At 42.3% G+C, this 13,326-nt stretch overlaps 1 protein-coding gene across 1 annotated transcript in view; it reads left to right on the top strand.

Moving 5' to 3' along the window:
- Positions 1–7,666: 7,666 nt before the first annotated feature.
- sh3d19 (SH3 domain containing 19) overlaps positions 7,667–13,326 on the top strand; it is a 136,484-nt gene continuing 130,824 nt past the window's right edge. Inside the window, exon 1 of the mRNA XM_060827409.1 lies at positions 7,667–8,201. Coding sequence (XP_060683392.1) covers positions 8,072–8,201 — 130 coding nt within the window. The 5' untranslated portion in view covers positions 7,667–8,071. The remainder of the gene's footprint in view (positions 8,202–13,326) is intronic.

The raw sequence follows: 13,326 nt of genomic DNA, 5'->3' as shown, positions 1-13,326 counted from the left end.
AGTTAAGTTATTTTAAATTCTGCTTTCTTTTATTTGTGTTTTAACTTTGGTGTTTAAATAAATTCTGTTTTGCTGAAAGCGGAGTGGTTTGGCCAGCTGCATCACACCTGGAACACTCACTTCACATCTGCCTTTAACAGAAAACATTAGGATCGAGGCTACCTTCTTACAATATTTTGAGGGGGGGCTAGTCTGGTGCATAACAGATTGGGGGCTCTTGTCAGGATTGAACCAATAATTCCACTTTGAGTTTAGCATTTTTGGACTCAAAGGGCAACACATGGTAGGTGTTCGTGTCACTTAGGTGTTGAATTCGGGTTGGTTTAAATAGTGCTTTGTGCATTCATGGCTCTTTCGGTAACCAAGAGTTTTTTGGGGGTGGAAGAAGGGATTTTACAAAAGGGGAGCTAGGCAAGGCTGTTTGAATTGGCTGAAGACTGGTATCTGTGATGCTGGGGACCACTGGAGGAAGTGGAGATACATCATCCACGCGGCATGTCTGGCTGAAGGTTGCTACAAACGCTTCTGCCTTATATTTTGCACTGAGTTGCTGGCGAAGTGCCTTTAGGTGGAATGTGTGAGATAATAGTAGTATTGGTGGGAGTAGTCAGCACCATGAATGGAGCCTCAGCGGTTTCCACGTCTGTCCAGACCATCTCCATTAAAGAAGAGGCCAATTTGCAGAATAAAGATGATGTACAACGTTTACTGGATCGGATAGAGCCTGCTCCCGGAGGGAGACTGCATGAAGTACAGAACTACCGAGTTGAACTTTAACTCGGAGAACTGACTACTCCCCTTCCATTGTTAAATTAGGCTGTTCAGCACCTTTGCCTTTACAACCTCTCAAAATAAAACCAAGAACAAAATTACATTTTTAAAGTGACAGCATCGTCACATTCAGTATTAAAAATATAAAATGGAACTGGAGATTGCAACAGATGACAACATTGTCCCCGATGGTCTGAAGTGAAAGTTTAAAGGTCAGGTTGGTTGAGTTGGCAGGTAAGTTGTTGCTGGATTCAGCTGCTAAAGCAAGGAACAGCCATAATTGAAGTTCTGTCATAGTTCTTTTAAGCTTCTGTCAAGCTTAAAAGTTGAAAAAAAAACAGATATCAAATGCCAATGCAAGCACTGTTGGGGAGAATCGGAGTCATAATCTGAAGTCCAGCAAGTAACTACTTACGTTTGTACAGCCCTTAGTAAAATTAGAGGAAAAGGATTTGCAGGCATTTTTTTTAAACAAGAAAACAGTGAGGCAAATGGATTGGAAAGAAAACTGGACTATCAAAGTAGGTACACAGGTAAAGAACAGGAAATTTATGCTTCACTGTCAGAGGTTCCTAGGAGTTTTGGTGCTGCAAACTGAACAATATTGGCTGTATATGAAACTGTTCGAGGAGAAAGTGAGGTCTGCAGATGCTGGAGAGCAGAGCTGAAAATGTGTTGCTGGAAAATCGCAGCAGGTCAGGCAGCATCCAAGGAGCAGGAGGTTCGACGTTTCGGGCATAAGCCCTTCCTGAAGAATTTCCTGTTCCTTGGATGCTGCCTGACCTGCTGCGCTTTTCCAGCAATACATTTTCAGCTCATTGTATATGGAACTGTGCCTGAGGCAAATTGGTAAAGGTTTGGAAACAGCCTAGGGCAAGCCTACACTGAGAATCAGCACCCCTCAGAGTCATTGCACAGACTCAGGCCCTTTGGCCAAACGTGTCCATGCTGACCAGGTTTCCTAAACTGAACTAGTCATATTTCCCCTCACTTCCCGAAGTGAGTTGTGAAAGAAGGCTTTGGATAAGGTCCCATGCAGGACGTTAATAAACAAAATTGGAGCTCATGGGACGGGATAATTTGAGAGAATTTGAGAGAGCATGTTTTGACAGAATTGGTTAACATAAAGAGGCGACTATGAATAAGTGGGTCATTGTCAGCATGGCAGGCTATTACTAGGAGGGGACTGCAAGGATCAATGCTAGGGATCCAACTATTTACAATTTATACGAGTGATCTGGATGTAGAAACCAACTATAATGTTTCCAAATTTGCTAATGACACAAAACTAGGAGAGAATGTAAGTTGTGAAGAAGTTGCAAGGAGAGAACTTGGACGGTGTAATGAGAGGGCAAGAACATGGCAGGTGCAATACAAATGTGATTCAGTGTGAAATTATCTACTTTTGTCGAATAACCAAAAAGGGTAAGAGGTTGGTAAGTTTAGTTGTGCATGGTACCCTAGGTTTATGAGTCATTAAAAGCTGCATGCAGGTGCAATAACCAATGAGATCAAATGGCATGGCAAATGGGATATTGGCTTTCATTACAACCTGTTTTGAGTACAGAAGTAAAAACCTCTTGCTGCAATTCCTAACAGCCTTGATATTGTGAACAATTTTGGTCTCCTTATCTAAGGAAGACTGTACTTACCAAAGGAGGCCAGGTTCACTAGCAAACCTCTCTCAAATGGTGGGATTTTCGCATGAGGAGTGCTGATAGAAATTGGGCCATATCTCTAGAGCTTTGAAAGGTGAGAGGTGATCTCCACCGCCTGATGTGGCCTGGCTTGCTGTGTATTCTTCCGGCCTTCTGCTTGTCTACTTTGGATTCCAGCATAAAATTCCAGTTTATTTTGTTTCTGTTTCAGGAGGATGGCATAGCTCTGTGGAATATGAATTTGGAAATCTTTCTGCAACCTCCACCATTAGCTAGCATCAGCGAGCCAGCTCATGTCGCCATGGTCCAGGATGAGATAGGGCTGCCTGAATCCAGCCTTCTAGACATTGCAGATGCCTTGAAGGGCGGTAAGTAGCTCAATCTCCTCAATAGGTACATGCTGCACCTCTTGGAGAAGCACCTCACAAAGACTAGAATCGAAGAAAAGCACAGACAGGGAGTAAAGCAATACACAAAAATGATCACAGCTTGTGCCGTCCTTCCTGACAAAAATGTTCACAACCAACCATGATCAAACAGAACAATAGTTCAATTTATGATTTGCCTAAAATTATTGATGATTGAAAAATAACTCAATCCCATTATCATGAAAGTGGCAATAGATGTGTGTATGGAAATCCTCCTGAAATAGACAAAAAAAAAGAGAAAAACATTATTAAAAATATCACAGACTGGAATCCAAGGTAGACAAGCAGGCGGCTGGAAGTGCACAGCAAGCCAGGCATCACCAGGAGGTGGAGAAGTCAACATTTCAGGTGTAACCCTTCTTCAGGGCTGGAGAGCTGAAGAAGGGCTCCACCTGAAGCATTGACTCCATCTCCTGGTGCTGCCTGGCTTGCTGCGCTCTTCCAGCCTCCTGCTTGTCTACTTCACAATTTTTAATGTTTCATCCCAAAACTCTTCCACCTGATACCAATATCACAATTCACTTGGGTTATCATTTTCTAAAATAAATTAAGAGGCCTTATCAAATACGATATTTCCTTCTAAAGCCATGACAATTTATGCTATTTCCTCAGTTGTTGATCTGAGGATAATCCGCACCTTTTATTTTATGTGACACTGGGGTAAGGTATATAACTCTATTGCTGCTTATTTTCACTGTGGCACACTTTTTGAACATAACCAAAATGCAAGTCTGTTTATAAACTACTCGCATCAACCCAGTGACCAGTGACTGTCCCATGATGCCTCCAATGAAATTTCCTGCCTAATCAATCTGAGATATGTATACCACTTTTGTTGAAAGTATATTTTTGTAATATGTACATTCTCTGCTCAGCCTCAACCTATACGAACAAAATGCTGATCTATTATGTTAGTCACCCCCAGCCTTGAATTCTCCAAACGTTTCCTGCTGAACTTCTAAGTAGTAATCTTCACAAATAGCAACAAATATCTTGTCCAAGTCTGATCTTCTCACAGTCTCCTTGCTGACCTCAATTGGACTCTTTCAGCTAACACATTAATTTTATGTTTCAGGCTGATGATATTTCCTAGGTTTCTGATTAAAGATTGTTGACCTGAAACATACTGTTTCCCTCTCCACTGGTGCTGTTAGATCCTTGAATGTTTTAGATATCCAGCATCTGCAATATTTTACCCTTGAACACATCACTTTTTAGTACTAAACATTTTGGGTGGCACGGTGAGTCAGTGGTTAACACTGCTGCCTCACAGCACCAGGGACCCGGGATCGATTCCAGAAACTGTGCAAACTTCACATAGACATTCTCCCAGTGTCTGCGTGGGTTTCCTCCCCCAGTCCAAAGGTGTGCAGGTGAGCTGAATTGGCCATGCTAAAATTGCCCATAGTGTTCAGGAATGTGTAGGTTTGCTGCATTAGTTAAGAGTAAATTTAGGGTTGGGGAATAGGTCTGGGTGGGTTACTCTTTGGAAGGTTGGTATGGATTTATTGGGCCGAAGGGCCTATGTTTCCATACTGTAGTTGTTCTAATTCTAACAATCTACCCTGGATCTTGCTCTTCCTGTCCCTGCATTCCCATTCAATATGCCATTTTCTCTGTCAGCTCTCACCTCCTTTGCACCCCTACTGTTCTCCTCATCAGTTTTTTGATCCAAGATCTTCTCCATATTTTCCCCATACTCCAAAGTATACCCCCCAAGTCCTCTCCTTCACACTTACTCATTCAATCAAAGTTTGTGAAAAGATTTGTAGCTCGGGTGTTTGTTGTTGTGGTTCTGTTCGCCGAGCTGGGAATTTGTGTTGCAGACATTTCGTCCCCTTTCTAGGTGACATCCTCAGTGCTTGGGAGCCTCCTGTGAAGCGCTTCTGTGATCTTTCCTCCGGCATTTGTAGTGGTTTGTCTCTGCCGCTTCCGGTTGTCAGTTCCAGCTGTCCGTTGCAGTGGTCGGTATGTTGGGTCCAGGTCGATGTGCTTATTGATTGAATCTGTGGATGAGTGCCATGCCTCTTGGAATTCCCTGGCTGTTCTCTGTTTGGCTTGTCCTATAATAGTAGTGTTGTCCCAGTCGAACTCATGTTGCTTGTCATTTGTGTGTGTGGCTACTAAGGATAGCTGGTCATGTCGATTCGTAGCTAGTTGGAGTTAATGGATGCAGATCGTTAGCTGTCTTCCTGTTTGTCCTATGTAGTGTTTTGTGCAGTCCTTACATAAAACAATCACAACAACTCCTTTAATCATTCAGCACAGCATCCTTCTTCAGTGATGCTTATTTTGTTATTTGCAATTTGTTGGATACTTTGTTGTATTGTAAGTCCAAGAAGTTATGAACTTGAGAAGTTTAGTTATCAGTGCATGATCTTCATTTAAAACAGCAACACTTTCTTTGCCTGTGAATACAGTGAAATGCAGCAACACTACTATCACAGTAACAAAACGTTGATGTAACTTTTCTCCTTGAGAACAAAAAAATTATCCCAGATTTTGTGGTCAGTAGCAGAGCTAGTTACCATTTCACTACACTGTCAGCTATCCACAGTGTCTGTGCAGGCTTTAACATTTTCAAGCATTAAATCCAATGTGACACCCTCTACCGTGGATATGTGACATATGACAGCACGGCACAGGATATTCAAGGATTGTCAATTTATCAGATTGAAGAATCATCACTAAACTATGCCGATATTAAACCAGAAAGTTAAGGGTGGGAAGGAAAGATGGAATCAACAGAGCGAAAGGTGACAGACTGAAGTGAGAAAAATATAAAAGCAAAATACTGGGGATACTGGAGTTATGAAATAAAAACAAAAAGTGCAGGAAAACTCAGCAGGTCTGGCAGCATCTGTGGAGAAAGAAACAAGGTTAACATTTTAAGCCTGATGAGTCTTCATAACAAATTTACAGCATTCATTAAATTCTAAGAGAACGACGTTTCACACATATACAATTTTCAGGGCAGGAAAAACTGTTTAGTGGAAATAATTACCAATCCTGTCACATTCCAATTCTGGCCCATTGCATAACCCAATTTTCATTGCTCCACTATTGGCAGTTATGCTTTCAGTTTCCTAGGCTCCCGGTTCAAACATTCTTCCCTAAACATCCTCACTCTTTCCCTTCAACATGCTCCTGGAAGTTTTGATTATCTGCCCTAATAACTCTGCTGGTTGGAGTCGGAACTCACCTCAAAGGAAAATGGTCCTGATCAAAGCACCTGGTGGCATGGCCCTCTTTCTATTTATGTGTTTAGGTTCCCTTGGGTTGGTGATGTAATTTCCTCTGGTGACACAATTTCCTGTTCTTTTTCTCAAGAGTGGTAAATAGTAAATAAACATTCACCCCCAAAAGAAAACAGGAAAAGACATTACCACAGGAAATGACATCATGACAAGAAATGGCATCACCAACTCAAGGAAACCTAAGCACATAAACAGAAAGGAGGCCATGCTGTCAGTGCTTCATCCAGAGACTCACTGATGATGTTCCCTAGTACGGTGTCAAAATGTCTGAAAATGAACCTTCCAGCTCAGTGAGCAAACCAAATCCATATTTTACTACATTAAAAGTTGTATATAAATGCAAGCTGTTGTTGCTGATGCTGAACAAATACCAAGTGTCAGTGGTTGAAAGAAAGACTGTATCAACATTTAAAGTTAGGTAGAGGTTTGAAGGTAAGGAGGAATAATGAGATATGGGAACAAACCAGACACGTGATTAGGAGTTTTTTTATATTTTTGTTCATGGGATGTGGTCTAGGTCTTGTTACATATGGACATGACTGGTTCAGGAGACATGAACAGTGCTCAATGTTGTGCAACTGTCAGCTAACAACCTCACTTTTAACTTTATGGTAGAGGGAATGCCATTGCCAAAGCAGCTGAAAATGGTTTGGACTGGCACTACCGTGAGGAGTTCCTTTAGTGGTATCCTGAGACTGAGATGATTGATCACCAACAATAACTGCAATCTTTTTGTGCTATGTATGACACCAAACAGGGTTGACCTTTCCCCCTGGATTCCCATTCACTCCAGTTTGTTAGGACCCTAACACTCAGTCAAATACTGCCTTGATGGCAAGGATAGTCTCCCTCACCTCACCTATGGACTGCAGCTCTTTTGTCCATGTTCGAAACAACGTTATAGCAAGGTCAGTCGCTAAGCATTTGTGAGTAGGTTATTCCTTTGCAAATGACATTGGAAGACACTGGTGGCACCCTTTCCATCACTTTGCTGATGATCAAGATCTGATGGGCCATTATTTGAGGAGAAAGTGAGGACTGCAGATGCTGGAGATCAGAGCTGAAAATGTGTTGCTGGAAAAGCGCAGCAGGTCAGGCAGCATCCAAGGAACAGGAGATTTGACATTTCAGGCATAAGCCCTTCTTCAGGAAGCAGGTTGGGTTTGTCCTACTGTTTGTGTACAGGACATACTTGTACCATTCCCCACATTTCTGGGTAGATGTCTGTGTTGTAGTTGTACTGGAATAAATGGGCTGGTGGTGTGGTTAGTTCTGAGCACAAATCTTCAGTACTATTGCTGCAATGCTGCCCAGGGTCCATAGTCTTTGCACTGCACCTGAGAAGGTATCTTCAGTCTTATTTTTTTTCAAATAAACTACAGTGACCTGAACTGACTGAAGCCTGGAATCTGCCAGGCTTGAAGCTCAGGATGAGGCTGAGACAGCTCACTCACTCACAGGGGCACTGCTGGCTGAAAGTGGACGTGTGCACCATTTTTTACACGCCAGTTCATCCATTGCTTGCAAAGGTGTTACACGCTCCAACCCGTTCTGAGTCACTGTAAACCACAAACTGGTTACTTAATTCACAGATAAACAAACACACTTGGTTTTATTTTAAAGAAAAGGTGCGTTCAGGTCCGAATAAAAAGACAAATCTCTGCCAACGATTTGGGAAAGTGACCAACCGTGGAGTGTCAACGCTCAGGGCTGGATTGACAGAGAGAGAGAAAAGAACCAGCTGTAAGAGCTACCGCCACCTTTTGTTATCTCTGAGCCATGGAGTTTCCTGTGGGCAGAGGAATATTTCGGAAGTTGTTGAGAAGGTAGCTATTTGCTCCGGTGTGCTGTGTGGAAGGTGGAGGTGGTGACTGGGAGCTCTCTCTCACACACACACACTGTGCTGTGCTGTGCTGGCAGTACTGACTCCCCCCTTTTGCACACTAATACATTCCGTATGATGATGGCGGAAGCCTGGTTTGAGGAGGAAGAGGAGGAGGAGGAGGTGCGAGGGGCGATCGACAGGGACCCCGGCTCCAGGCACAACTCGGTGGCTCCTGCCCGGCGGCTGGGCAACACCTCCTCAGGTAAAATAAAAACACCCCCGGCAAAGGGTCTCTCTCGGTGCATGGCTCTCCCTCTCCCTCAGATCACCGGGAAATAAAGAGCTCTCCCAGATGTTATCCGCCAACCCTTGGAGTTACTTTTCCTCTTTTATTTATTGGAAAGCTCCTGTCACTCCCCTCCCCAAGACCGTCCAAGTTCTCGGTGAATTTCGGGCCCTTGTTTAATCTGTCTTACACAGCGGGAGGGGGGAACCGGGTCGTGTAGCAAATGCAGCAAAATCTCCCCCCTCCCCTCCTCCTCCTTCCCAGAATTAGACCAACTCCACGCCGCCCCAGTTGACAAGTGGCGAGCACTTTGTGGCTTTGGCTTTGAGGGGGAGAGAGTGTTAGTTTGGGAGGGATTGCAAGACAGGACAACGAATTGAGTCATGGGGGGGTCAGCCAGAAAAAAGATCAAAGGTGACTCATCGGTTTGTAACTCCTCTTTGATTCCGAGGTTCAGATTTCCTCTTTTGAGTTTATAAGCCATTATTTAGTATCAGTTTGTGTCGCTGTTCTGTGATGATTAAGAGTGGAATTATCAACGGTGAGGGATTTGTTGTAGGTCATTTAATCAACACAGGTCCAAGGTGGGACTTGAACTCTGATCGTCTGAGCCAGAGGTCAGGGCACTGCCGCTGCCCAGCAGAGGTTCATTGCTGACTTGTACAATCAGGGTCCACTGCTAATTCCTGGGAATTGATAGGCCAGTGCATGTCTGTCCCACCTCCCCACCCCAATCACTGTATACTGTATTTTCATAATATACTGACTTTCCTGAGCAATGTGTCCTCCATTCCTTTGTCTGCGTTTCAAGTCTTTGTGTTAGCCAGCATAAAATCAAAAATCACATGACACCGGGTTATAGTCCAACAGGTTTATTTTTGAAACTGCAGGCATTTGGAGCCCCTGCTCTGTCCTCAGACAGCTAGTGAGAGAGAATACATTGCAGGCAGGATTTATAAATAAAAGATCAAAGGGTCATACAGCTGATGTGAATGTATTGAACGAACCTTGATGGCTTTCATACGTCTTTCATCACTTCGATTGGAAGTACAGGTTTCTGTTGACTAATATGTAAACCCCTGTCCCAAGATAATTTCAGGTTTTCTCAGAATAAAGGTGACATCTTCGGTCAGACGATACATTTTAGGAGTGAGGTCGTGGTTCAAGTCTGTTTGTGTCTCATCCTGGAGCCAGACTGGTTTTATTTTCAAAGTAGGAATTTATAAAATGCCATATTGACCGACTGTCTGCAGAGTGTGTGCTTTTTGAACAAATTAGAATGTATCTGCAAATATAAATTCACCCCATGGATTTATGTGTGTGGGAGTGTGTGAGAGTATATGTGTACTTGAGAGAGAGTGTGAGGAGGTATGTGTGTGAGAGTATATGTGTGTATACAAGAGAGGTTCTGTATGAGTGTGTATTTGAGAGAGACTGTGAGGGAGTAAATGCATGTGAGAGAAGATTTGCACATACGCAGCCCCCCCCCCCCCTCCATAAACACACCCTCTCTTTCCCTCTCTCTCTCACACACACACATATAATATTTATTATGGAGTGAATTTTCATTTGCAGATACTTTCTATTTTGTCCAAAAAAACACTCAATCTGTGGACAGTCAGTCAATGTGGCATTTTATAAATTTCTACTTTGGAAATAAAACCAGTCTGACTCCAGGAGATACTAACAGACTTGAACCATGACCTCACTCCTAAAATGCATAGTCTGACCGAAGATGTCACCTTTATTCTGAGAAAACCTGAAATTATCTTGGGGCAGCGATTTACATATTAATCAAAAACTGCACCTCCATTCTAACTGATTAAATATTTAATAGCCACCTAGATTTGTTCAATAAATTCTCATCAGTCATAGGACCCTTTGATCTATAACTTATAAATTCTCTGTCTGATGTATTCTGTATCACCAGCTGTGTGAGGAGGGAGCAGGGGCTCCGAACGGTTGTGATTTCAATTAAATCTGTTGGACTATAACCCTCGATGTTGTAATTTTTTTACTTTGTCCACCCCAGTCCAACACCAGCACAGCCACACCTTAGCCAGGATAGTGATTGAAAACAGTTAGGAAGACAGAACACATTTGAGCACAGTATTGTAAAGTTCTGTGCTACCAAGCGACTACAGTTTGTATCAGAAATTACTGGATAACTATCAGCCAACTCAGCACTGTTGAACTGGGATGTTAACAGATGTGCATACATTCCAAATCACTTCTGTAACTGAATTGTATATTGTTTTCAGACACATGCATTTACCTCATTCCAAAAAGGCCAAAGTATTGAAAAGAAAAAAACTGATAACCAACTCTTGAATTCCAGTCAGTTTGGCTGCACCTTTGGCACTTAACTCAGCTACATAAAACCTTGCTGTAGTGTAAATCCAGTACTGTACAACAGTAGGAGGTTAATGTACTCATTGGTGAATCCGGCTAACTGGACACTATTCACATTACATAATGGTTTACACTCACCTGACTGTTAGCATTCAAAGAAAGATTGTTTGAGGTCATTTGCTACATCCCAACTCTCCATGGTGTTTCTGCAATATGATGATTTTGTCACCTGTGTTCCTCCTGTCCATCATCCACTCCTGGCCACTCTTCATGTGTACAGATTGATGAAGGGCTTATGCTCGAAACGTCGAATTCTCTATTCCTGAGATGCTGCCTAACCTGCTGTGCTTTGACCAGCAACACATTTGCAGCTGTGATCTCCAGCATCTGCAGACCTCATTTTTTACTTACAGATTGTACCTGCAAAAGGGGCAAGACTCAGAATTCAGTCATCTCCTTAACGTACCACCTCATGTCCTTTCCATGTGGGCCATTTTGTGGAGATAGGAACAGTAGTCCGAGCAGATTTCCATCCTTTTCTCCTCCCCTAATGCAGCAACATCGGCCAATTGTAGCTCTCTACCTGTTGCCCTGAGAATTACTGACATGAGGTCATATGCTTCAATACAGATCGGAACAAGTACAAAACTTCTTGGATTGCATTGCTCAGTACTCGTACTTTAACTTAAGATCATTAGGAGAGCTCTCCACAGGAACCTATTTGTTATCATTTAAAAAATAGGCCACTTCAATTATGCTTTACTATCCAATATGACTGTGACCTTCCTCAATTCCACTTTCCATCCGATGTCTATCCCTTCATTGCTTGGTATCAAAATAGATCAGGCTCTATCCCAAATGTAATAAATTATTGAGCATCCACACCCTCATGAGAGAGAGAATTCTAAAGAGTCACAGCCTTTTGAGTGAAGAAGTTCTAAATGACCGATCTCTTACTCTGAGATCGTGACTCTTAGTTCTACTCCCAGACAGGGGAAACATTCTCCAAGCATCTATCCTGTCAAATCCCTTAAGAATTTTACATGTTTAATTGAGATCACTGGTCGTGCTTCCAAATTCCAGGGAATAAAGGCTTGGACTATTCAACCTTTCCTCATCGGACAGTCTCCTGATCCCAGAAACCAGAAATTGAACTGCCATTGCATTGTCTCAAAGACAAGTATCTCCACTATCCAGAAAGGAGACTGAATCTGTGTGTGTTCTCCCCAAGACCCTATGTAATTGAATATGCCATTTCACTCTTAAACTCCAATTCTTTTATTTGTTATTGAATTAGTGAATATAGTTAATGAATAATTATTAAACTTTCTGACCTTGAGCTCTTCTCATTTTATTATCCAACTGAAATTTGTTTCTTTCAACTTAATAATGCTACAGGTTTCTTCTGTTATCTTTTCATTTATGTTTCCCTAACGCAACTTATCAAAATGATGAAAAATTAAGTTAAAAGATATTACATTTGTACTGATCCTATTTAATGAGCTGTATTATCAGAATAAACTGCAGTGTTAGCTCATACTGAGATAAAGTTCCACAGGCACTATCCCTAAGCAAATATTACCAGGCCTGATTCATCAGAAGGAGCATCCAAACTCTAACCGCACCAACGTCACTGGAATCAGTGCAAGTAAGAGCAAAAAAGAGACCAGTTGTAGAACTCAAATTGGCAGAAATTTGTAATTAAACATAGGATTTCTGGCCTGAGGTAGAAACAGAATATCCTGGGAATGCTCAGCAAGTCTGGGAAAACAGTTAACCTTTCAATTAATGTTTTATCAAATAGTCCAGCGATTCTGATTTTAATTTCAGGTTTCCAGCAGCTTTATCATCTGTGCTATTTTGCTTTTGATCATTCTGGTTGCTGGTTTAATACAAATCGCATTTACAAATTGATTTATAAAGGAGTTTATATCACTGAGATTATGTCATGTAAATTAACAATCCGTGATGTGCATCTTGATATATTAATATATTTTGAGGCTACCTGATCTGAGGAATGGCAACTCAGGACAGGACTTATACACTTAGTGGTAAGGTCTAAGGGAGTGTTGCTGAACAAAGAGACCTTGGAGTGCAGGTTCACAGTTCATTGAAAGTGGAGTTGCAGGTAGATAGGATCATGAAGGTGATGTTTGGTATGCTTGCCTTTATTGGTCAGGGCATAGAGTGTTGGAGTTGAGAGGTCATGTTGCAGTTGTATAGGACATTAGGTAAGCCACAGTTGGAATATTGTTTGCAGTTCTGGTCTCCTTCCTCTTGGAAAGATGTTGTGAAACTGGAAAGGGTTCAGAAAAGATTTACAAGGATGTTGCTGGGGTTGGAGGATTTTAGCTACAGGGAGAGGCTGAACAGGCTGGGGCTGTTTTCCCTGGAGCGTCAGAGGCTGAAAAGTGACATTGGAGGTGTATAAAATCGTGAGGGGCACGGATAAGGTACAGGTAGTTCTGGGATAATGCACGTACAGGCAGCGCAATTGCAATCATAGAATCCCTACTGTGTGGAAACAGAACATTGGACCTAACAAGTCAACATTGACCTTCTGAAGAGTATCCCAGCAAGATTTATTACTTTACATTATCCCTGACTAATGTACCTAACCTACACATCCCTGAATACTATCGGCAACCTAGCGTGGCCAATTCACCTAACCAGCACATCTTTGGACTGTGGGAGCACCCATAGTGAAACCCACACAGACGCAGGGAGAATGTGCAAACTTCACACCGAC

Source organism: Hemiscyllium ocellatum, chromosome 1 (assembly GCF_020745735.1).
Source record: "Hemiscyllium ocellatum isolate sHemOce1 chromosome 1, sHemOce1.pat.X.cur, whole genome shotgun sequence".
In the NCBI taxonomy this organism is placed as follows: domain Eukaryota; kingdom Metazoa; phylum Chordata; class Chondrichthyes; order Orectolobiformes; family Hemiscylliidae; genus Hemiscyllium; species Hemiscyllium ocellatum.
The sequence above is the reverse complement of the archived record's forward strand: the minus strand, read 5'-3'. Positions and strand labels throughout refer to the sequence as shown.